General features: G+C 38.9%; 1 protein-coding gene across 1 annotated transcript in view; it reads left to right on the top strand.

Moving 5' to 3' along the window:
• LOC124605718 (cyclic GMP-AMP synthase-like) overlaps nt 1–25,266 on the top strand; it is a 264,748-nt gene that overhangs the window by 176,499 nt on the left and 62,983 nt on the right. The window contains exon 7 of the mRNA XM_047137593.1: nt 16,909–17,031. Coding sequence (XP_046993549.1) covers nt 16,909–17,031 — 123 coding nt within the window. The remainder of the gene's footprint in view (nt 1–16,908; nt 17,032–25,266) is intronic.

The following is a 25,266-nucleotide window of genomic DNA, read 5'->3' as shown; positions in this document are numbered from 1 at the left end:
ATAAGTTCAGTTTCATGAACAGAATAATTATGCAGGATACTTTTATCAGTTATTTACAGCATCTGTTCCACATTTTCTATTAGAAGCAAAAGAACATCATTTGTAGTCAGCACAAATGATCAAAATTTTGAATTAGCAATTTTTGAATGGCTTTTAGATCAACCTTTTTTGATCAGGAAGGTGACAGCAGTTCAGACACAACTGATCCCCAAGGAAAATGAATCTGTTTCTTCTAGCATCTGATATAAGAAAGAATTGAAGAATCATATGAGAGAGACTATAGAGGTTCTGATTTATTGGCTGTACTGGAAGTCTGTGGAGTAAAACTTCACTGCTATGTAGCAGGATTTAAGTACAAGATATCAAGAAAATTCCACCCTGTGCGGTAAGAGATACTGCTATTGTCACTCCAAAGAACACATGGGACTACTATATTTCATCTCATACAGAATGTTCATGGAGGTGATGCTTTTTACTGATGAAGAGGATAAGTGCATTCCTATAATCAATGAGATAAAACTTTGAAATGTTACATCTGAGGAAATGAATGCAATTTTGGACTCCTAATTATTGCTGGAAAAGGGGGAAACTTGGACGTGCCACTCAGCTGTTTCTTGATAACCAGTCTTACTTACTTTACCACATCTTCAGTTAACAGATTCAGAGATATGTGAAGGGACTTGAGATTTGATGACATTTGGACCAAGGAGGTCAGGAGACTGACACCATGGCAGAAATTCTCTATATTAGGGAAATTTTCATAGAAATTGTCTGATGAAATATGCATCCTGCTGATGAACTGCTTGTCCCTTCAGAGAATGTTGCATGTTTATTCAGTATATTCCCAGCAAACCAGAAAAATATGGAATCACATCATTTAGTTTGGACTGGAAAAGTCCCAAATTAGACAAATCAATGTTGTAGTTGAAAAGAAAAATTCCTTTTGCGTGCTACACATTAAGTTTTTTATTTATCTCATGCACCTAGATATGTTTCACCTTAGTTACCGGCATCTGTAGTGGGTGTCCTGAAGTATTACACGATTTTTTTCATTTGCAGATATAGGCTATCATTTGCACTTATAGGTTACAGATTTAAAATAGTTTGTTGAGGTTTTTATAATAAAATGGAAAAGCACTTTTGGACCAGTGTCTAATTTATTACTTTTAAGCCAACATCTTTCTCTCAGTTGACAAACTGGCTGAAAGTTTGCACTTATCTTTTTGATCACTGCTTTCAATATACAGCAATTTAACTGCCATTTTTGTGTGTGTAGCATCATTTATTTCTGTAAGTGCTGCCAACTTTCTCAAGTTTTGCATTCAACAGCTTTTTTCTGGGACTGTATGTGTGCTGATGTAATTTCTGTGTGTGTGTGTGTGTGTGTGTGTGTGTGTGTGTGTGTGTAAGAGAGAGAGAGAGAGAGAGAGAGAGAGAGAGAGAAAGAGAGAGAGAGAGTTAGTGAGTGAGTGAGTGCACTTTTATTTTGTCCAGGTTTTTCACATAAATTTATATTCTAGGGAGGGAAATGGAGTTTGTGATCATCTATTGTGATTACTGTCTATTATATGATCAAATAGTTTAAACAGTGAGTAGTTAACAATATTCACTTGGTCATTGAATAGTATCTTCCTTTCAGTGTTTGTTTTGTATATGTTGAAATTTTCTTGTGAGGTTAGGAGGTGTCCTTTGTTATTTATTCTAACTATTTTCATGTCTTTCTCTTTTGTGGTACATTTGAGATTACTTTCTGAAAGGAAGATACTATTAAATGACCAAGTGAATATGACTAACTACTCATTGTTTACACTGATTGATCATATAACAGACAGTAATCCCAACAGATGATCGCAAATCCCATTTTTGTCCCAAGAATATAAACGTATGTGAAAAAGCAGAAAAGAAAGAAAAGGAAAAATATAACCCCCCCTCCCCCCCCCCCACACACACACACAGAGGGGGGGGGGGGGGGAGATAGAGAGAGAGAGAGAGAGAGAGAGAGAGAGAGAGAGAGAGAGAGAGAGAGAGAGAGAGAGAGGAGGGAGGGAGGGAGGGAGGGAGGGAGAGAGAGAACTTACATTAGCACATATTTAGTCACAGAGAATACTGTTGAAAGTAAAGCTGGAGAAAGTTGGCAATACTTTCACAAAAAAGTGACACTATATACACAAAAAGTACCAGTTCAATTGCTATATATTAAAGACAGTGACCAAAAGGAAAAGTGCAAACTTTCAATCAGGTTACCACATGAGAGAAAGCTGCTGGTAAAAAATAATGAATTGGGCACTGACATGTAAGTGCTTTCCCATTTTATTATAAATACCTCAATGAATTCTTTTAAATCTGTAATCTATAAGCGCAAATGATAACCTGTATGTGCAAATGAAAAAATAATCTAATGTATCACTACACCCACTGAAGATACACTGTAACTAAGGTGATTGTGGCTGGATGCACAAGATAAATAAAAAAACTTAATGTGCAGCATGTAAAAGGCATTTCCCTTTTGAGCTACTGTAATTTGTATACAGCTGTGGAAAAATGGCCAGCACAAGAAACTTGTTAAACCATTGTTGGTAAACATAAAAAAACATTGATAAAAACCAGAACAAACATTACAATGGATACATTTTTCGCAACTCCTCTGTTATTTGAAGAACAGCTGATGGAAAATGTTTCAGTAGCAGACACTATGAAACTTAATATTTTAAACAATTAATTACTGTGGCAATATCTGATAACTTAATGGTTATAATTTTACATATTTAGATCAACATTCTATGGTCACTAAAATACGATCAAACACCCAAGTAAATCTGCTACTGTTAAATTATTTACTTCCTCAGGTATTATTGGACACATGTTACTCTCTGACGTAATTCACAAGTATTACACGTAAGGTGACACTCGGCACAGTGGCTAATGGGAATTACCGTAAAGGCATTTCCCATTTACAGTTGCTCCCATCAGCCACTGCGCCGAGTGTCAACTTTTTTTGTACTTGTGATACACAAAGTCTCTTTCACTTTTCTACTTAAATTCTTAAGTAATAGGACTTAAGTTATATGGTCAGTACATTTCCTAATTTCAAAATACTTACAACATTTTTGTAAATACCATGCAAGGTCATCAATTTCTATGGCAAGTGTGTAGTCTCTCCAGTTTTTTGTACTCTACTTTCTAAAAATTTTTTTCCAGTAATAATCAATTTGTTTTGTCTTTTTGATAATGTTCCCTATTCCCAAGATATGACGGACCAAAATATCTCAATCCATCTTTTATTTTCTGAGCCTACACCTTTACCTTGATATTACAATAGCTTGAGCCTACACCTTTAGCTTGATATTACAATAGCTTATCAACATAAAATTAAATATAACTTGATGCCCTTTCAGTAGCCATACCCAATGGTAAATGAGAGAGCGCATCAGGGACTACATTTTGGGAGCCTTTAATGTAATTAATATCTAATTTAAATTCATGTAAACATAATACCCATCTCATTATCAACTATTTAATAATCTACTTTCCATCAAATATGACTACGAAGTCTTTCGCGACGGAGTCCTTGCATAAAAAGTTCTCGGTTTACTTGCCGCGTCAAATTTGGATAAAATCCCAAGCTTTCGATGACTACCTCCGTCATCTTCGTCAGGGGTAAAACTGACTGTCGTGGACCGGTGAGGCTTCCGCTTTTATAAGCAGTGGACGGCTTCTCATTGGCTGGATGACGTCACGGTGAAACCGATGCGTACTGAGGTGGCGGCCTCTATATCCATAGATTTTGTTTGCGCGCTTTATCCAGCGTTGCTTGCAGCGCCATCCATCGCAACAGGCGGAAAACTGTGAGGAATGTAAGAAGTCTCCCTCTGCGCTCTTTCTATATCAATTGCGTGCTTCCATGCATTGCTGAGTGCATAACCGGAATCTCTGTTGAAATTATTTTCACAGAGTCTAATTTCAACTGCTTCCCTGATGACAGAGTCCCAATAGTTTGAAGCGTGAGCAAGTAGTCTTGTTTCATCGAATAAAATCTTATGTTTATTTAACAAACTGTGCTCAGCCACCGCTGATTTCTCTAGATACCTGTATTTCAGGTGACGCTGATGTTCCACACTGCGATCGGCGACAGTTCTTATAGACTGGCCCACATAACTTTTGCCACACTCGCAAGGAATGCTGTAAATTCCCAGTACTCTCAGGCCAAGATTATCTTTCACGGGTCGCAGCATTTCCTTAATCTTCCTGGGTGGCCAGAAGACTGGTCTGATTCCTTGCCAGCTCAGGACTCTGCCGATCTTGCTGGTCGTTGCACCGCAGAATGGTAGCTGCGCGATGTGTTGGTCCTCTTGATCTGTTCGAACAGCGTCCTTTCTTGGTTTCTTCGCCAGAGTAGATCTGATATCACGATCAGAATAACCATTTTTTATGAATACCGTCGTCAGATGGTTAATCTCGGAGCCGAGATGATCCTTGTCCGAAATAGTCCTTGCTCTGTGTACCAAGGTGTTCAGCATAGCTCTCTTCTGAGCTGGGTGGTGAAAACTACACGCATTTAGATATAAATCTGTATGCGTCGGTTTTCTGTGCACAGAATGTCCGAGACGTCCATCTGATTTTCGCTCCACCAGTACATCTAAGAAGGGTAACTTTCCATCCTTCTCCACCTCCACTGTAAATCTTATGTTCTGATGTATACCATTCAAATGTTCAACAAACTGCTGCAGTGCCTCATTGCCATGTGGCCAGATTAAAAATGTATCGTCAACATACCTGAAGAAGCAGGATGGACGTAAGGGAGCAGTGTTCAACGCTCGTTCTTCGAAATCCTCCATGAAGAAGTTAGCTATGGCTGGTGACAGTGGCGAACCCATGGCTGTTCCGTCAATCATTTCATAATATTTTCCACCATACAAAAAATATGTGGTCGTCAAAGTGTGTCGAAATAACTTCAGTATTTCAGGAGAGAAATGAGCAGCCAACATTTTTAACGTATCTTCCACTGGAACCTTTGTAAACAAAGAGACCACATCTAGGCTGATCATGATGTCATTCGGACCTATTTATAATGTCAACAAACATTTTTGAGTTAGTAATATGATGGCTACAGTGGCCGACTATAGGTGCTAATAATTTGGTTAAGTATTTTGCCCACCGATATGTAGGAGACCCAATAGCACTAACAATAGGTCTCAATGGAACCCCATCCTTATGGACTTTGGGTAGACCATATAACCTGGGTGGCCTTGGTGCTCTTGGTCGTAGATTCTTGACTAGTTCTTCTGGGAGGCCAGAGTTCTTCAGTAGCTCCCCTGTCCTCCTACTAAGTGCTGCTGTGGGATCCCGTTTAAGAATACGGTACGTGGCATCTTCCAATAATATGGCCACTTTCTTATGATAATCAGTAGCATTGAGGATAACTGTGGCATTCCCTTTGTCGGCTGGTAGTACAACTAACTCTTCATCCTTCCCCAACGATTTCAATGCCAGTTTCTCCACTCTGCTCACATTGGGCTTAGGAGGCTTGGCTGTTGCTAAAATCTGACTAGTTGCAAGCCTTACCTCATCTGCTGCCTCTTGAGGAAAGTGCCGAACCGCTTGTTCTACTCCACTGATAATCTCGTCCACTGGTAGCTTTTGTGGAGCTGGAGAAAAGTTCAGTCCCTTACTGAGAACCGAGATGGTGGCGCCGTCAATTTCCTTGTCGGAGAAGTTGATAACAGTGCGATGTGCGTCGCTGGACCCAGAAGTTCCTTTTCCCTGGTTTAGGCGCACAAATTTATCAGCCTGTTTTGTTGTAGTCTTGCTTAAATTAGCTCGCTGATGTGCAGTCAAGGTCATGTCTACCCATTCCCAGTCCCATGGTGACAAAACTGCAGACAAAAACAGATGGCAACTATATAAAGAGCGAGCGTTGGCATCCAGTTCATACCTTGTATGATGTATCCTCTCCCTGACGATCGCATGACTTGTCTTCCGCAAAATTATATTCACTGCAGCAGTTCGGATGTGATGTTTGACAACTGCGATATTTGGTACAACCTCCTTGTCACGACAATGTTGTAGAAAAGCCAGATTACTCAGTAGCTGTGACTGTTTCAAGCGCAGCTTCTCCAGCCGACGAACGCTGCGCGCTACATCCTCCCCGTAGAGGAAACTAATATGACTACGAAGTCTTTCGCGACGGAGTCCTTGCATAAAAAGTTCTCGGTTTACTTGCTGCGTCAAATTTGGATAAAATCCCAAGCTTTCGATGACTACCTCCGTCATCTTCGTCAGGGGTAAAACTGACTGTCGTGGACCGGTGAGGCTTCCACTTTTATAAGCAGTGGACGGCTTCTCATTGGCTGGATGACATCACAGTGAAACCGATGCTACTGAGGTGGCGGCCGCTATATCCATAGATTTTGTTTGCACGCTTTATCCAGCGTTGCTTGCAGCGCCATCCATCTCAACAGGCGGAGAACTGCAAGGAATGTAAGAAGTCTCCCTCTGCGCTCTTTCTATATCAATTGCGCGCTTCCATGCATTGCTGAGTGCATAACCGGAATCTCTGTTGAAATTATTTTCACAGAGTCTAATTTCAACTGCTTCCCTTCAATGCTTCCATCAAAAATACCAAAGTCTGACAGACTGTGTTTATTCAAACAATGGAAAATCCTGGCTGAACAACGAAAATGTTATGAAAAGGATAGATTGCTACTCACCATATAGAGGAGAATTTGAGCCACAGACAGGCACAAGAGGCATAACAAAAAGACACCTGTACATTTTTTGTGATCTGCTGTGGTCTCCAAGAGCAGATCAGCAGGATGTGACCAGGTGTAGTGTGCAGATGTGTTGGGACAATGTCCAATGACAGCAGTCATTGATTGTAATAGAAGACATAGACTCAAGGTCAAATGTGTTTTCATTCTTTTTTTGTGTGTGTGTGTGTGTGTGTGTGTGTGTGTGTGTGTGAATACCATAATTGTGTTGGTAGAAATTTTAGCGTTTCAACTCCATGAGCTAGATTTTACAGCCTGGTGATGAGAGCAATATCTCTCAAAATATATTATCAAGTTGTGTAGGACAAAAATTGTGCTTGAATGCTGCCAGTTATTATTGTAAGAACATAACAGCTCTGAGGAAATGAGATACTAAGAGTTATAAATGAGTTTTGCTATTTGGGCAGTAAAATAAATGATGATGCCACAAAAGAGAAGACATAAAATGTAGACGAGAAGTTGCAAGAAGAGCATTTCTGAAGAACTGTGCTTATCCACATGGCCTCTGGTTTGTGGGGGGCTTTCATCTACAATTTGTTTGATTTCAACTTACTAGTCTATCATATTTTTCTATAAAGCAGTGCTATTTATAAAGTTCAACCTTCACTCACATTTTCCATAATCTTGAAAGGAGAAGATATGTACTAAGATTCTGTAAGTTGTAGCCCACAATTTAGACTTATAAAATTGTGCAAAATTATGCACCAGTAAGATAGTTTATATTACCTTAAAGGAAAAGAACACCACTAAATTTTAACTCAACAATGGATTGGAAGGCTAAACTTTGAATTCTATGCAACCTTCAGATCTGGTGCCAGCATAAACGAGTTTATACACGTATACAAAAATTAAGGAGCATGGGCACCATGGCCAAGGTAACAGTATGTGGGATAGTGGTAACCGAGCATTGTACTGTATGCAGAAGCAAATGCTTACATGAGTGTCATTTAAGTGCTATTGTACCTGAACCTGAGAGAGTGTAATTAATACAGAAGCAAGTTGTCATATCAGCATTACTTAGTTACTATTCTACTGGGAGCTGCTGGGAAGAGGCACTCCAAAACTCAAAGCATAGCACATACTTCATATGATATTGTAGTCACCATTATATGGATTTTATAGATAACATTTAACTCAAATGGCTAAGTTTTTAATGCCCGTTTGCTCTAGAAGGTTGGCATTCAAATATAAGGCTAACAAGCATAGCATGAACAATTTACTTTCTGAAAGTACGCATATACTTTTGCATAATTTGTAATTACAATATTATTTTCACAAAATTTGTAAAGTTATTGGCACAGAAAAGTACATACAATTATTTTCACTTAAATGTTGTTCCAAAATTGCCTTACAGATTTAGTGACCTTTTGTGTAAATGATTACATTCCCAGTTATTAGTACAATGATAGCTGAGAATTAGTTGTAAAGTGAAAATGTTTTCTGTTGAAATGTTAGCACTGAAACTACTGAAGTGGTATTGTAATATAACTTGTGAGCCCAGCAGTGCTTCACAAGTATGTACGAGAACTGGGTATATGTCCTAATCTGGGATATCCCTGCAAACTGTGTTAGGACACAAATTTAGGCTCCTTGTTGCAACATAGCTGGTGCTCTGAAATATTTTTCATTTTTTAGATACTGTGTGATAAGAATATGAACTGGTTTTCTAAACTATTAGTGAAAGGGCACTTGCAATTGACGACTGTCAAAACATTCTGATCATGGATCAATTCCAACATATTTGAATGTCCAACTTTGTGCCTTCTTTATTGTTACTGAAAATGAAACATTGATTCACATAAACTGAATGAGTAAATTGATTGGGGTCATTGTATGTAGGGTGTGAGAGGGATCTCTCCAACTGCTAAGTATATCAGGATAATAACGTCAGTGACATTATTTTGCATAGTTTTAATATGCAAATGAGTAGCATTATAAACTTCTTGATGAAGTAGTAGTAGTAGTAGTAGTATTCTAATCATAAGCCAGGAAGCCATAAACACAACTTTCCTAATATACAGGTTTCTGCTGAATGTTTATTAGAAGAGTATCGTGTAAACATTTGAAGTAAATAAGGCAATAACTTTTTAAGATTTTTGCTAAAAAAGTTTTCCATTTATTTATTAATATATGAGGATGTGATGAAAAGTAATGTCTCTGGATTTTTTGATGTGAAAGTTCTTAAATCTTTTTAAATAAAACAACATAATTGATTGACCATTCATACAGTATACCACAGGAGTTTACATACAGGTGTTATAGCTATTAAAATATAAAGCTGAATGAGAAGGCAAACAGTCTGCAACAGCTGTTATTTATTTATTTACAGACATTGCAGACTATTGGACTATTTGTTCAGTTTTATATGTTAATAGCATTAACATCTTAATGTAAGCACCAGTGTTATACTGTATGAATGCTCAATCAATTACATATTATTTTCACTGTGGCTGTTCTAGATTTAAAGTTTTCTGTAAATAAAACAAATTTCATTAACATTCTACATCTTTATTTCCCATGTCTACATATTCATTGCTCAACATAGTTTCCTGGGTGAGAAACACATTTCTCCAAATGAGAGACCAGTTTGTTGATACTGTCACTGTAGAATGATTGACTTTGTTCACTGAGCCACAACCTCATCTCTGCTTGCACCACTTCATCACTATCAAAGTGAAGTCTTCAAAGGTGTTCTTTAAGCTTTGAAAACAGATGAAAATCAAATGGTGCAAAGTCAGGACTGTATGGAACACGATCAATGACAATGAATCCAATGCAGCGCATGTTACGCGTGTCAATACAGTCATAGCCACTCACAGCGTCACATTACATGCAGTGACACCTCTTTTACTGGTATACACATCATAACATTAATCTTACTGTTCTGGTCATATTTTTAAAATAATAGAATTTGATTAGGCATTTTCTCCCATTTCTGCACACCAAAGTGTCTACATTTATGTATACGTTGTGAAGTTCCTTTCCTAATTTAGCATTATTGTTCATTCATTTAACTATGATGTTCATCTCATTTGTAAATATCAGAAAATTCACTTATATGTGTACTAATACTTGTTTCATTAACACTTTGTCCACAAACAATTTTAGTGTCCCTCTGGCAGTATCAATAGAATTTTGGCAGTTTATGATTTAATTTAGGAAGCAACCATTACAAGTAATGTATATGTTTACTTAATTTGTAATGAGCAAGTTGGTACAGTGGTTAACAAACTGGACTCATATTTGGAAGGACAACGGTTGAAACCCGCATGCGGCCATCCTGATTTAGGTTTTCTGTGATTTTGCTAATTCACTTCAGGCAAATGCTGGAATGATTCCTTTGAAAGAGAATGGCCAACTTTCTTCCCTATCCTTCCCTAATGCAATGGGACTGGTTACCTTGCTGTTTAGTCCCCTCCCCCAAATCAACCAACCAAAACACATAATTTGTACATTGCATCCAGATGATAAGACTTCTTTGTCCTTATTGGAGGTGGGTTGGGGTGAAAGAAGATGAAATGCTGTTATTGTAGTCAGTCTTAAAGCTTTCCATGCCGTTTACAACCCATTGCAGTATTGGTACCAGACAATTACAAACGATAAAGAATATTTGACTTATCAGAGCACACAAGTCTGTGTAATCAAAAGATACAGCCATTTATGTCACATATTTTGACACTTGTATACCCACTTATCAAAACCTATAGGATACTTCCCGTTGCCCTAGGATGATGAAATTGGCAGCATTGGGATTTCACAGTACAGCCAAACAAAAGATCTGAAAACTGTAGGTTTGTAATGAAATCACTAATTCTTTTTTCCTGACTTTCTATTCACTATGGTCCCTTGGCAGTGTAATAAATGTAAGCTTCTAAGTCAATGCAGTTGAAAGATTTGACAATTTATTTTGTGTGTTTTGATTGTCACAGTCTCACTCATCAAAATCTATAGAGTACTTCCCTAGAATCGCAAAATTTGGCAAGAATCAAGGTTTGTGCAGTAGAAGTGAAGAAAAAAGTCTGAAATTACATCACACAAAAAAAATTTATTTTGTTATTTGTGATCGGATTTCAATATTAAAATTAAAACACAAAGGAATTACAGGATTGGCCGTGAGTAGGCACTGATTTAAATGACTGAGGGAAGCTAAAAATTTGTGCTGGATTGGGATTAAAAGCCAGGTCTCCTGCTTACTGGGCGGATGCTCTTACCACAAAGCAATCCGAACACTGGTCATTGCAGCTGCACAGACTACCTAGCATGTCTCCTGTCAGACCCAAATTTTCAACTTATCCATGTACTACTAAGCAGTGCCCCTGCCGATTATTATCATTACTCACAATATTTCATCAATTCCTGTAAGTGTTCGAGCCTAGTATGCATCCACCATGAAGAGACCATTTATATATATGTAGTGTCTGTTTTTTCAAACAGGTATGATGTTCTTTCAAACATATGTGAGAGATTAAAACATGTTTCTTAATGCCAAAAGTATGCCATATTCCTCAAACTTCCTTCTGTGGTGATAATTATTTTAATCTAAACTCTTAAGTTAGCTACAGCAGAATGACCTCACTACTTTTAGAAATGCGAACTGCTCAGACTCTTCTCTGTGACCCTGGAACATCCTTCTGTCAGTATCAGTTGAACTCGCTGGTCTAGTATATTGTAGGTGGTCGTTTAGACAGCAGTCAGAATCTGGCTGTTACCATCAGCTATCACTGCATATCTCATGCATTTGCTCACACTGGACTGCTCACAGATTCCTGCAACGGCAACACTTTCAGTTAAAATCTTGGATTTGCACAAATAATAAACGTGGTTGTGACGTAAACCTCAGCAACCTCCATCAAAGTTGACTAGATCAGTGCTTATTTCTTGACCCTTGGACCTCCATTTTTTTCTATAATTGTAATCGTGTAACCAGAAATGGGATTATGCCTGTTTTATGAAAATTTGGTTTCAGAATTTGCTGTCGCACTCAGAAAAATAATTTTCACCAGTGCTTAGGACACATTAATTATCAGACTTTGGAACATGAAACAGTTATTTTCTTTTAGTTGTGGTTCATTTACTGGCATAAGAGAAAAACTGATTCCCTTTAGTCAGCTGAGTGTCTTATGTAAATGACGATGTTTATTCTCAGTTTTGGTAATGTGTTGTCACAGTTTTTTGAGGATTATCGGTGTGCTTCTTGAGCGAGTCATAATGATTCATTTACTCCCTTTTCTTTTTAATATTTCCTTTTAGCAAGTAATGCATCAAGATATAAATACTTTCAAGAGATAAAATCACTTCATTGTCATAAGATAAAGTATAATTGCGTGGGAGTGTTCTCAATGCATTATAATTTATTTATACTTCCAGCACAGGTATTGTTATTATGTATGTAATGTATCATGTAATTTCAGTGTGTGTGTGTGTGTGTGTGTGTATGTGTGTGTGTGTGTGTGTGTGTGTGTTCTTCATAATGACAAATCAAAAAGTGAAGTGTTTCAGGATAACATATTATACTGCAGATACACAATCTTTTTTCATTTATTTTATTACTACAGTGAGCTGTTCTCATTTACAATAAAATTAAACAAAATACAATCAAGAGATTTACAAAGTATATGTTTCATTTAATTTAATAACACATAACTAAAATGATTTGGATACATAAAAAACCACTTTAACAAATATTAAATTGGAACTACATTTCCTCACCTGCAGTGGTAAAGCTCCAATAACTTGTTCAAATAACTAAGTGGAAAGCATTGGGTGATGCCATCAACAACTGCTGATATTTTGATGTCACCTGGCTGCATTCCTGTAAGTTACTTGAACATTGTATGCACTGGAAGAAACTAAGATTTCACTCCAATATCTTGTCACACTGCAAAACCACAATAAACTCTGACATATGCTTTTCAATTGAGAAGATAACATTTAAATAGGTCACAAACACATTGGCTTAAATTATTGCACCACCTATAGCAGCTGTCAGTATCACATTATTTTTGCAATGCTGTTTTGAAAATGACTCACAGTGTTTTTGAATTAGATCTTTGTGGTCTTAACAACAAAGGCAGAAAAACTGTGGCCCCCAATCATCGTGGCTGCTCTCCATTGGCAGCAGTTAAAAATTATTCTTGATTGTTGTAGGTGATGGTTTTACTTCATACACTCCACATACAGCTATTTCAGTGGCCAGAATAATAATGTCCACTCATTTCTCAAAGTTTTAACCTGTACCACAAAGAAAATGTTTGTGAATGCAATAATTTCCTCAGAATCCATAAAATACACTATGACTTGGTCTTCCTCCAATTACTGATTTTGTTTTCTTCTGTTTCCGTGTCCTCTTTTTAATCATCCTGTAAAATGATGACATAAAGGGGTGTCCCTCAATGGTTTTGATTTTTATTGAGAGTTTAGCATATTTTTCTTTCATTTAGCAGCAATATAATAGAGTAATAACTGGTAGCAGTTTTGTCTTTCTTTTCATTTTGAATAATGTTTCTCATCAAATAAAGTTTCTTGTAATGATTAAATGTCAAAAAGAAGAGACCATTATGAGATTAATCATTGACAGTAAAAAAACAAAATTCTTAGTTATTAAGTCAGAGATGACAACCATTGGTTGGTAGAATAGATGTTTGTGTTGTTTCCTCTTAATCTCACATTTATTTATTTATATTTTTGTTACTTTTCTTTCCACAGAAGATTATCAGTAATTTCGTACTCACAATTACAAACAAATAAATTCACTGAATACTATAATATTTTCTTTCCAAGAAACCTTCTGATATTGTAATTTATTGGTTGCATATTACATCAATTTACCTTTGAATGTGTAAAATACAAATAACATCATTATGACAGGACCATATTCCCCACCCACCATTTCTGAAGGCTCACTAAAATTTTCTTGAATCGTAATGTCCTTACTGCATGTTACATCAATGTACTGTTCTCTGATATGTACAACAGAATAACATCAGTATGAAAAGATCATGTTCCTCATCCATCAGCTCTCAAGGCTCATTAGACATTTATATTACTTTAGTCACAGAGCTCAGTTACATAATTTCTCTTATGTGTTGTATTTAATTACTACAATAAGGTACAACAAGGCTTTTGACAATGCAGATCCTATCTTCTTGTAATCACTGGCTGGCAGGTTAAAAATCACAGTAATCAGCAGTGCAAAACTCCAGGTCATTAGAGAAGTACATTGTTGCATTGTCACAGTCTCATAAAATATGTATACAACAACAAAAAAATTGTCAGGATGTTTTTAAATAACTCTGATGCAAGTACATTGAATTATAATCTTTGAAATTATTTATTATTGAATTATAAATTTTTTAATGTTTGTTTGATGTCACTCAGGTAGGAATGACATCAGTGTTACCATCAATATTTACAACACTACACAAGCGCATCTCAGTCTGCAAGTAGTTGCACCATGCTCTCGTAATAACTGCCAAAACAACTCTTCAACATATGGAATGAGCTCCTTTGGCATACTCATGATTGCACAAAGTGATCCTTCTCCTCCCTTGCTGCTATTTCTCTGTGTGTTACCATTATCTGTCCTACATTTAAACTGCTGATAATTAAGAGACTCAGTAGACTTTCCTAAAGGTGAAGTGTGCTGCAGTTTTATTTTCAGTTGGAGACAGCAGCTCAATTTTTTTGTAAAGTGGGATGAGTGATTTGTGTCAAGTTCTCCTTGGTCCATTCTTCTCCTGTGAAAGACCCTTAGATCTCTTACTGATTTGCCACTCACAGTTCAGTTCCTCTTCCAGGAGAAGTGGGAAAGTATTGGAGGGAGAGGATAGAATCCAATGGAGAGGATAGTATCCAAGGGAGACGATAGTACGTGAGATAGTGTTAGTATGTGTGATAAGTGACTCTCAGTAGTTTCCCCAGCACACCATTTGCATAACAACTAGGGCGTATCTTGAAATTAACCTGCTGATTCTTTTTTTATTTCTTGATCTGTTACAAGGATTAGAAATTTCCCATAAGAACTAAATCTTCAATGGTCAAAAAAGAGATTTGTTTTATAATGAGAGAAAACACTGCAATAATATTTACTGATTCCTTAAGGTTATTCAGAAATTTGTTTCTGAAACTGTTAAATGTTATGAAAAGGATAGATCGCTACTCTTCTTAAAGCGGAAATTTTGAGTTGCAGACAGGCACAACAAAAGACTGCTAAACAGTTAAGCTTTCAGCCAAAAGGCCTTCTTCTGAAATAGTCAATACACTCGCTTTCATGCAAACACAATTCACACACACAAGACCCCTGTCTTTGGCCACTGAGTGTGGCGTCAACAGCCAGAGACAATGATCAAGTGTGTGTGAGTTGTGTTTGCATTGTTTGCATGAATGTGTGTGTGTGTGTGTGTGTGTGTGTGTGTGTGTGTGTGTGTGTGTGTGTGTGCATGTGTGTGTGTGTGCATGTGTGTGTGTGTGTGTGTGTGTGAGTTTACTATTTCAGAAGAAGGCTTTCTGGCTGGAAGCTTACTTGTGTAACAGTCTTTTTGTTGTGCCTGTCTGTGACTCAACATCACTATATGGTGAGTAGCAGTCTATCCTTCTCATAACATTGTCATTATTCCATCCTGGATTTTCCGTTATTTGTCTCAAACTGTTCTTTTTTCAAGGTTATACTTGCTAACAGACTCACGTAATGAACATTTAAATATGGGAATTTTATGACAAATGGATACAATATATCTTTCCCCCATGCACCATGGACCTTGCCGCCTGTGGGGAGGCTTGCATGCCTCAGTGATACAGATATCCGTACCATAGGTGCAACGACAACAGAGGGGTATCTGTTGAGAGGCCATACAAACATGTGGTTCCTGAAGAGGGGCAGCAGCTTTTTCAGTAGTTGCAGGGGCAACAGTCTGGATGACTGACTGATATGGCCTTATAACATTGACCAAAACGGCATTGCTGTGCTGGTACTGCGAATGGCTGAAAGCAAGGGGAAGCTACAGCCATAATTTTTCCCAAGAGCATGCAACTTTACTGTATGGTTACTTGGAGATGAAGAAGTTTGCGCAGGATAGAGTAACATGGAGGGCTGCATCAAACCAGTCTCTGGACTGAAGACCACAACAACAACAACAGCAACAACTGAAGGAGGAAACAAATTGGAATAAGATATGATAGTTATAATATACACAAACACAATGTTGTGTTACATCAGTCAATTTTGTATGAGTTATGTTGCAATTGTGAGGTATAAACTCTTCCTTAGATCAAACAGGCCAATGAGCAGAAAAAGACTAAAATATTGCACTAATCACCTAAGTTCCTCCCTACTGCAGTTATGGTAAAACGATTTTCCAGACCGTGTATCACAGACAAGTTTTATAGAATACACAACTGTACGTCACAGCCATCGTTTTACTATAAAATATTTTATGCACAGACGTCAGTAGCTCCCAAAAAGGTTCAGAAATTTTCCTTTTCTCACATATATGTTCAATAAAATTAGAGGAGGTTATTGTCTGAACACGGATATTAATGGCAAAATTTGGAGAAAACACCAAAGTACTTGCAGCTGTAGATGCATGAATTTTTGGAGACCTACATAAATGTTTGATAATTTTTAATGACCAACAAAAGTTTTTATATAATAAGATAATAGTAACATGAGATGAAAAAATAGAATACAGAGCTCAAAATAAATTCAGTGCACATGGCGGCACTTCATACCATTCAGTATAGTGAAAATCTTACAGAACCACAAATCCTCTATTGTGCCCGAGGTGGTTAACAATGTGTGTGTGTGTGTGTGTGTGTGTGTGTGTGTGTGTGTGTGTGTGAGGTAAATGAAATTTTTGTTAATTTCATTAATGTTAATATTATTATTCTTTTGTGTTTTCTTTAGTATCATTACATGTAGTTCTGTAATTAAGTGGCATTATTCTTCATAACTAGTCTACTAATCACAACTGAGAAGGATATGCATAGAATATTTTTTTGTTATTGTGTGTTACTAAGAAACAATTACTACGATAGTTTCTGGAAACAGTTCCTATTTATGTAACATTTTGTTATGTTTATAATGCTACATACCTTCCTATTACATATGAATCAGCTCATCTTTATTTTTTATTGTTGATTGCAGAAGTGGTATGCAGTTCCCAAATCCATTAGCAATGATAAAGATTTCCGATTATCTTTCTGGCACCAGGAGAAATATCTGCTTCTTGGTACAGATCAAATGAAGTCTGTACTAAAACTGATTAAGGTATATATTCTTGGGTGAATCTGAAATATTATATTGTACATGCGTTGATATATTTAATTAGTTATTTTACAGTGATACATGATCCAGTCTTAGACAATTTAATTTATAGCCTAATATTATGAACATGTTGACTTGATGAGAGTCATCAATTAATGGGATGGTATGTTGTGAGTTGATGATAGGCCAGCTTGATTTTACTCATATTTAAACATACAGCAACCATTTAAACAGACAATATATATATATATATATATATATATATATATATATATATATATATATATATATATATATATATATATATATATATATGGTTATAATAGAGGGAAACATTCCACGTAGGAAATATATATCTAAAAACAAAGATGATGTGACTTACCAAATGAAAGTGCTGGCAGGTCGACAGACACACAAACAAACACAAACATACACACAAAATTCTAGCTTTCGCAACCAACGGTTGCCTCGTCAGGAAAGAGGGAAGGAGAGGGAAAGATGAAAGGATTTGGGTTTTAAGGGAGAGGGTAAGGAGTCATTCCAGTCCCGGGAGCGGAAAGACTTACCTTAGGGGGAAAAAAGGACGGGTATACACTCGCACACACACACATATCCATCCACACATATACAGACACAAGCAGACATATTTAAAGACAAAGAGTTTGGGCAGAGATGTCAGTCGAGGCAGAAGTGCAGAGGCAAAGATGTTGTTGAGTGACAGGTGAGGTATGAGTGGCGGCAACTTGAAATTAGCGGAGATTGAGGCCTGGTGGATAACGGGAAGAGAGGATATATTGAAGAGCAAGTTCCCATCTCCGGAGTTCGGATAGGTTGGTGTTAGTGGGAAGTATCCAGATAACCCGGACGGTGTAACACTGTGCCAAGATGTGCTGGCCGTGCACCAAGGCATGTTTAGCCACAGGGTGATCCTCATTACCAACAAACACTGTCTGCCTGTGTCCATTCATGCGAATGGACAGTTTGTTGCTGGTCATTCCCACATAGAATGCGTCACAGTGTAGGCAGGTCAGTTGGTAGATCACGTGGGTGCTTTCACACGTGGCTCTGCCTTTGATCGTGTACACCTTCCGGGTTACAGGACTGGAGTAGGTGGTGGTGGGAGGGTGCATGGGACAGGTTTTACACCGGGGGCGGTTACAAGGGTAGGAGCCAGAGGGTAGGGAAGGTGGTTTGGGGATTTCATAGGGATGAACTAAGAGGTTACGAAGGTTAGGTGGACGGCGGAAAGACACTCTTGGTGGAGTGGGGAGGATTTCATGAAGGATGGATCTCATTTCTGGGCAGGATTTTAGGAAGTCGTATCCCTGCTGGAGAGCCACATTCAGAATCTGATCCAGTCCCGGAAAGTATCCTGTCACAAGTGGGGCACTTTTGTGGTTCTTCTGTGGGAGGTTCTGGGTTTGAGAGGATGAGGAAGTTGCTCTGGTTATTTGCTTCTGTACCAGGTCGGGAGGGTAGTTGCGGGATGCGAAAGCTGTTGTCAGGTTGTTGGTGTAATGCTTCAGGGATTCCGGACTGGAGCAGATTCGTTTGCCACGAAGACCTAGGCTGTAGGGAAGGGACCGTTTGATGTGGAATGGGTGGCAGCTGTCGTAATGGAGGTACTGTTGCTTGTTGGTGGGTTTGATGTGGACGGACGTGTGAAGTTGGCCATTGGACAGGTGGAGGTCAACATCAAGGAAAGTGGCATGGGATTTGGAGTAGGACCAGGTGAATCTGATGGAACCAAAGGAGTTGAGGTTGGAGAGGAAATTCTGGAGTTGTTCTTCACTGTGAGTCCAGATCATGAAGATGTCATCAATAAATCTGTACCAAACTTTGGGTTGGCAGGCCTGGGTAACCAAGAAGGCTTCCTCTAAGCGACCCATGAATAGGTTGGCGTACGAAGGGGCCATCCTGGTACCCATGGCTGTTCCCTTTAATTGCTGGTATGTCTGGCCTTCAAAAGTGAAGAAGTTGTGGGTCAGGATGAAGCTGGCTAAGGTAATGAGGAAAGAGGTTTTAGGTAGGGTGGCAGGTGATCGGCGTGAAAGGAAGTGCTCCATCGCAGCGAGGCCCTGGACGTGCGGGATATTTGTGTATAAGGAAGTGGCATCAATGGTTACAAGGATGGTTTCTGGGGATAACGGATTGGGTAAGGATTCCAGGCGTTCGAGAAAGTGGTTGGTGTCTTTGATGAAGGATGGGAGACTGCACGTAATGGGTTGAAGGTGTTGATCTACGTAGGCAGAGATACGTTCTGTGGGGGCTAGGTAACCAGCTACAATGGGACGGCCAGGATGATTGGGTTTGTGAATTTTAGGAAGTAGGTAGAAGGTAGGGGTGCGGGGTGTCGGTGGGGTCAGGAGGTTGATGGAGTCAGGTGAAAGGTTTTGTAGGGGGCCTAAGGTTCTGAGGATTCCCTGAAGCTCTGCCTGGACATCAGGAATGGGATTACCTTGGCAAACTTTGTATGTGGTGTTGTCTGAAAGCTGACGCAGTCCCTCAGCCACATACTCCCGACGATCAAGTACCACGGTCGTGGAACCCTTGTCCGCCGGAAGAATGATGATGGACCGGTCAGCCTTCAGATCACGGATAGCCTGGGCTTGCCAACCCAAAGTTTGGTACAGATTTATTGATGACATCTTCATGATCTGGACTCACAGTGAAGAAGAACTCCAGAATTTCCTCTCCAACCTCAACTCCTTTGGTTCCATCAGATTCACCTGGTCCTACTCCAAATCCCATGCCACTTTCCTTGATGTTGACCTCCACCTGTCCAATGGCCAACTTCACACGTCCGTCCACATCAAACCCACCAACAAGCAACAGTACCTCCATTACGACAGCTGCCACCCATTCCACATCAAACGGTCCCTTCCCTACAGCCTAGGTCTTCGTGGCAAACGAATCTGCTCCAGTCCGGAATCCCTGAAGCATTACACCAACAACCTGACAACAGCTTTCGCATCCCGCAACTACCCTCCCGACCTGGTACAGAAGCAAATAACCAGAGCAACTTCCTCATCCTCTCAAACCCAGAACCTCCCACAGAAGAACCACAAAAGTGCCCCACTTGTGACAGGATACTTTCCGGGACTGGATCAGATTCTGAATGTGGCTCTCCAGCAGGGATACGACTTCCTAAAATCCTGCCCAGAAATGAGATCCATCCTTCATGAAATCCTCCCCACTCCACCAAGAGTGTCTTTCCGCCGTCCACCTAACCTTCGTAACCTCTTAGTTCATCCCTATGAAATCCCCAAACCACCTTCCCTACCCTCTGGCTCCTACCCTTGTAACCGCCCCCGGTGTAAAACCTGTCCCATGCACCCTCCCACCACCACCTACTCCAGTCCTGTAACCCGGAAGGTGTACACGATCAAAGGCAGAGCCACGTGTGAAAGCACCCACGTGATCTACCAACTGACCTGCCTACACTGTGACGCATTCTATGTGGGAATGACCAGCAACAAACTGTCCATTCGCATGAATGGACACAGGCAGACAGTGTTTGTTGGTAATGAGGATCACCCTGTGGCTAAACATGCCTTGGTGCACGGCCAGCACATCTTGGCACAGTGTTACACCGTCCGGGTTATCTGGATACTTCCCACTAACACCAACCTATCCGAACTCCGGAGATGGGAACTTGCTCTTCAATATATCCTCTCTTCCCGTTATCCACCAGGCCTCAATCTCCGCTAATTTCAAGTTGCCGCCACTCATACCTCACCTGTCACTCAACAACATCTTTGCCTCTGCACTTCTGCCTCGACTGACATCTCTGCCCAAACTCTTTGTCTTTAAATATGTCTGCTTGTGTCTGTATATGTGTGGATGGATATGTGTGTGTGTGCGAGTGTATACCCGTCCTTTTTTCCCCCTAAGGTAAGTCTTTCCGCTCCCGGGACTGGAATGACTCCTTACCCTCTCCCTTAAAACCCAAATCCTTTCATCTTTCCCTCTCCTTCCCTCTTTCCTGACGAGGCAACCGTTGGTTGCGAAAGCTAGAATTTTGTGTGTATGTTTGTGTTTGTTTGTGTGTCTGTCGACCTGCCAGCACTTTCATTTGGTAAGTCACATCATCTATATATATATATATATATATATATATATATATATATATATATATATATATATAAACAAAGATGAGGTGACTTACCGAACAAAAGCGCTGGCAGGTCGATAGACACACAAACAAACACAAACATACACACAAAATTCAAGCTTTCACAACAAACTGTTGCCTCATCAGGAAAGAGGGAAGGAGAGGGGAAGACGAAAGGATGGATATGTGCGTGTGTGCGAGTGTATACCTGTCCTTTTTTCCCCCAAGGTAAGTCTTTCCGCTCCCGGGATTGGAATGACTCCTTACCCTCTCCTTTAAAACCCACTTCCTTTCGTCTTCCCCTCTCCTTCCCTCTTTCCTGATGAGGCAACAGTTTGTTGCGAAAGCTTGAATTTTGTGTGTATGTTTGTGTTTGTTTGTGTGTCTATCGACCTGCCAGCGCTTTTGTTCGGTAAGTCACCTCATCTTTGTTTTTATATATAATTTTTCCCACGTGGAATGTTTCCTTCCATTATAGTATATATATATATATATATAGCGTTTACAAATGTCTCCTTGTGACTGTGTATGTGCGGATGGATATGTGTGTGTGTGTGTGTGCGAGTGTATACCTGTCCTTTTTCCTCCCTAAGGTAAGTCTTTCCGCTCCCGGGATTGGAAGGACTCCTTACTCTCTCCCTTAAAACCCACATCCTTTCATCTTTCCCTCTCCTTCCCTCTTTCCTGATGAAGCAACCGTTGGTTGCGAAAGCTTGAATTTTGTGTGTATGTTTGTGTTTGTTTGTGTGTCTATCAACCTGCCAGAGCTTTCGTTTGGTAAGTCACATCATCTTTGTTTTTAGATATATTTTTCCCACATGGAATGTTTCCCTCTATTATGATCATATATTTATATATATTTACATTTATGTGAATATTTAAGCAAATTTAGTATTTAAATAGACTCTTTAAATTTTTGTGGTACACAGTATTTGTTTACACTATGGTGTGTTTTCTCTAACAGACAGGGTTCAAGACCCACTTTAAATGATGATATGCTCCTAATTTGCTTGTATATAGTTGGTCTGTTTATATTACAATTTGTGTGACCTATTTATTGGAGCCATTTTGTCTGAATGTTGTTTGGGCATATTTGGTAATTTTTAATATGACTGTTGTTCTACATCTACATCCACATATATACTCTGCAAACCACCGAGAAGTGCATGCCAGAGGGTATGTCCCATTGAACCAGTTATTTGAGTTTCTTCCTGTTCCATTCACATATGGAGCATGAGAGGAATGATTGTTCGAATGCCTCTGTGCGTGCAGTAATTATTCTAATATTATCCTGATGATCTCCGTGTGAGTGATACATATGGGGTTGTATTATATTCCTAGAGTAATCACTTAAAGCCAGTTCTTGAAACTTTGTTAATAGACTTTCTCGGGATACTGTATGTCTGTCTTCAAGAGTCTCCCAGTTCAGGTCATTCAGAAACTCTGTTACACTCTTCCACAGATTAAACCAACCTGTCACCATTCGTGCTACCTTTATCAGCATATATTCTATATCCTGTTTAGTACAGGTCCAACACACTCAAGCAATATTCTAGAACCAATCACATGAGTGATTTGTGAGCAACCTCCTTTCTAGACTAAGAGCGCTTCCCCAGTATCCTACCAATAAACCGAAGTCTACCATCTGCTTTACACAAGACTGAACCTATGTGATCATTCCACTTTGTATCCCTAAAAAATGTTACACGCAGGTATTTGTATGAGTTGACCAGTTCCAACAGTGACTCTTTAATATTATAGCCATAAGACACTAAGTATTTTCATTTTGTGAAGTGCAAAATTTTACATTTTTAAACATTTAGAGCAAGTTGCCAGTATTTGCAACACGTTGAATATTTATGCAGTGTCTCTCAGATAGTACTTCATTATAGATAACTGCATCATCCGCAAAAAGCCTGATTTTACTATTAATATTTTCTGCAAGGTCATTAATTTACAGCATGAACAGCAAGGGTCGCAGCACACTTCCCTGGGGCACATCCAAAGTTACTTCTACATCTGATGATGACTCTGCATCCAAGATAATGTGCTGTGTCTCCCTGCCAAACAATCTTCAATCCAGTCACAAATTTCACATTATACCCCATATGGTCATACTTTTGACAGTAAGTTTAAACATGGGACTGAGTCATATGCTTTTTGGAAATGAAGAAATACTGCATCTTCTTGTTTGACTTGATCCAAAGCTTTCAGCATGTCTTGTGAGAAAAGTGATAGTTGGATTTCACATGATCAGTGTTTTTGAAATCCATGCTGCTTGACTTTGAGGAGATCATTCTGTTCAAGATACCTCATTATGTTTGAGCTCAGAATTTATTCTAAGATTTTACAACAAATTGATGTCAAGGATATTGGACAGTAGTTTTGTGTATCACTTCTACTACCCTTCTTTTAGATGAGTGTAACCTGTGCATTTTTCCAAGAACTGGGCATGATTTTTTGTTCAAGGTGTCTATGATAGATTATAGTTAGAAGAAGGGCTAACTCAGCCAGAAATTTGGTATAGAATCTGGCAGGTATAGCATCAGGGCCTGGAGCTTTGTTCAGTTTTAACGATTTCAGCTGTTTTTCAACACCACTGACATTAACACTTACTTCACTCATCTTTCAGGGGGTTGTTGTTGTTGTTGTTGTTGTTGTTGTTGTTGTCTTCAGTCCAGAGACTGGTGTGGTGCAGCTGTCCATGCTACTCTATCCTGTCCAAGCTTCTTCATCCCCGAGTAACTACTGCAACCTACATCCTTCTGAATCTGCTTAGTATATTCATCTCTTGGTCTCCCTCTACAATTTTTACGCTCCACACTTCCCTCCAGTACTAAATTGGTGATCTCTTGGTGCCTCAGAACATATCCTATCAGCTGATCTCTTCTTCTAGTCAAGTTGTGCCACAAACTCCTTTTCTCCCCAACTCTACTCAGTACCTCCTCATTAGTTACGTCATCAACCCATCTAATCTTCAGCATACTTCTGTAGCACTGCATTTTGAAAGCTTCTGTTCTCTTCTTGTCTAAACTACTTATCATCCATGTCTCACTTCCATAGATGGCTACACTCCATACAAATACTTTCAGAAAGGACTTCCAGACACTCAAATCTATATTCAATGTTAACAAATTTCTCTTCTTCAGAAAAGCTATCCTTGCCATAGCCAGTCTACATTTTGTATCCTGGCAAGGATTAAATTGGGGCAACTCTCCTGGGTATTCATTTGTAAAGAAACATTTAAAAATGCAGTTAAGCATTTCAGTTTTTGCTTTGCTACCCTCAGTTTCAGTTCCTATCTCATTTGTTAGAGACTGGGCACTAACTTTTGTGCCACTAACAGCCTTTACATATGTCCAGAATTTCTTTTGGTTCTGTGAAAGATCACTGGACAATATTCTGCTGTGGTAGTCATTGTTGGCATCAAGCACTGCTCTCTTGACACCCAAATTTGTTGAATACAGTGTCTATCTCTCTATAGCCATACACTTCGTTTTACATCTGTTATGCAGTAATCTCTGTTTCTTTAGGAGTTTCCATACAGTGATTGAATACCATGAAGGTCCCCTCCCATTATGAACTAATATACTGGTTACATATCTATCCAGTGCTTAGTCAACTATTCTTTTAAGCTTGAGCCAGAACTCCTCTATGTGCTCCTGCCCTGTGCTCACAGTTTCAAGTTCCACATTGAGATATGACACTGCTGATTTGTTATGTAGTTTACTGATCGTATATGTCTTTCTTCTTGATTTAGTTGCCCTTTGTACTTTGGTAATCATTGTTGCCACAACCATGTTATGGTCACTGATACAAGTTTTGATATGGAGATCATCAAAGAGGTCAGGTCTATTTGTTGCCATTAGGTCCAATATATTTCCATCCTGAGTGGGGTTCCTTATTATCTGTTCTACGTAGTTTTCAGAGAAGGCATTTTGTAAAGTTTTACGGGACGTCTTATCATGCCCAGCACTAACAAAACTGTAATTTTCCCAATTGATTGTTGGATGATTCAAGCCTCCACTGATCATTACAGTTCCCATTGTTGATAAGTCAGTTCTTCATAGCATACTATGAGGTATAGAATGTTGTATTACTCTTCTAAAGATTTTTTTGAGCTT

Source organism: Schistocerca americana, chromosome 3 (genome assembly GCF_021461395.2).
Source record: "Schistocerca americana isolate TAMUIC-IGC-003095 chromosome 3, iqSchAmer2.1, whole genome shotgun sequence".
Taxonomy (NCBI): Eukaryota; Metazoa; Arthropoda; class Insecta; order Orthoptera; family Acrididae; genus Schistocerca; species Schistocerca americana.
The sequence above is the reverse complement of the archived record's forward strand: the minus strand, read 5'-3'. Positions and strand labels throughout refer to the sequence as shown.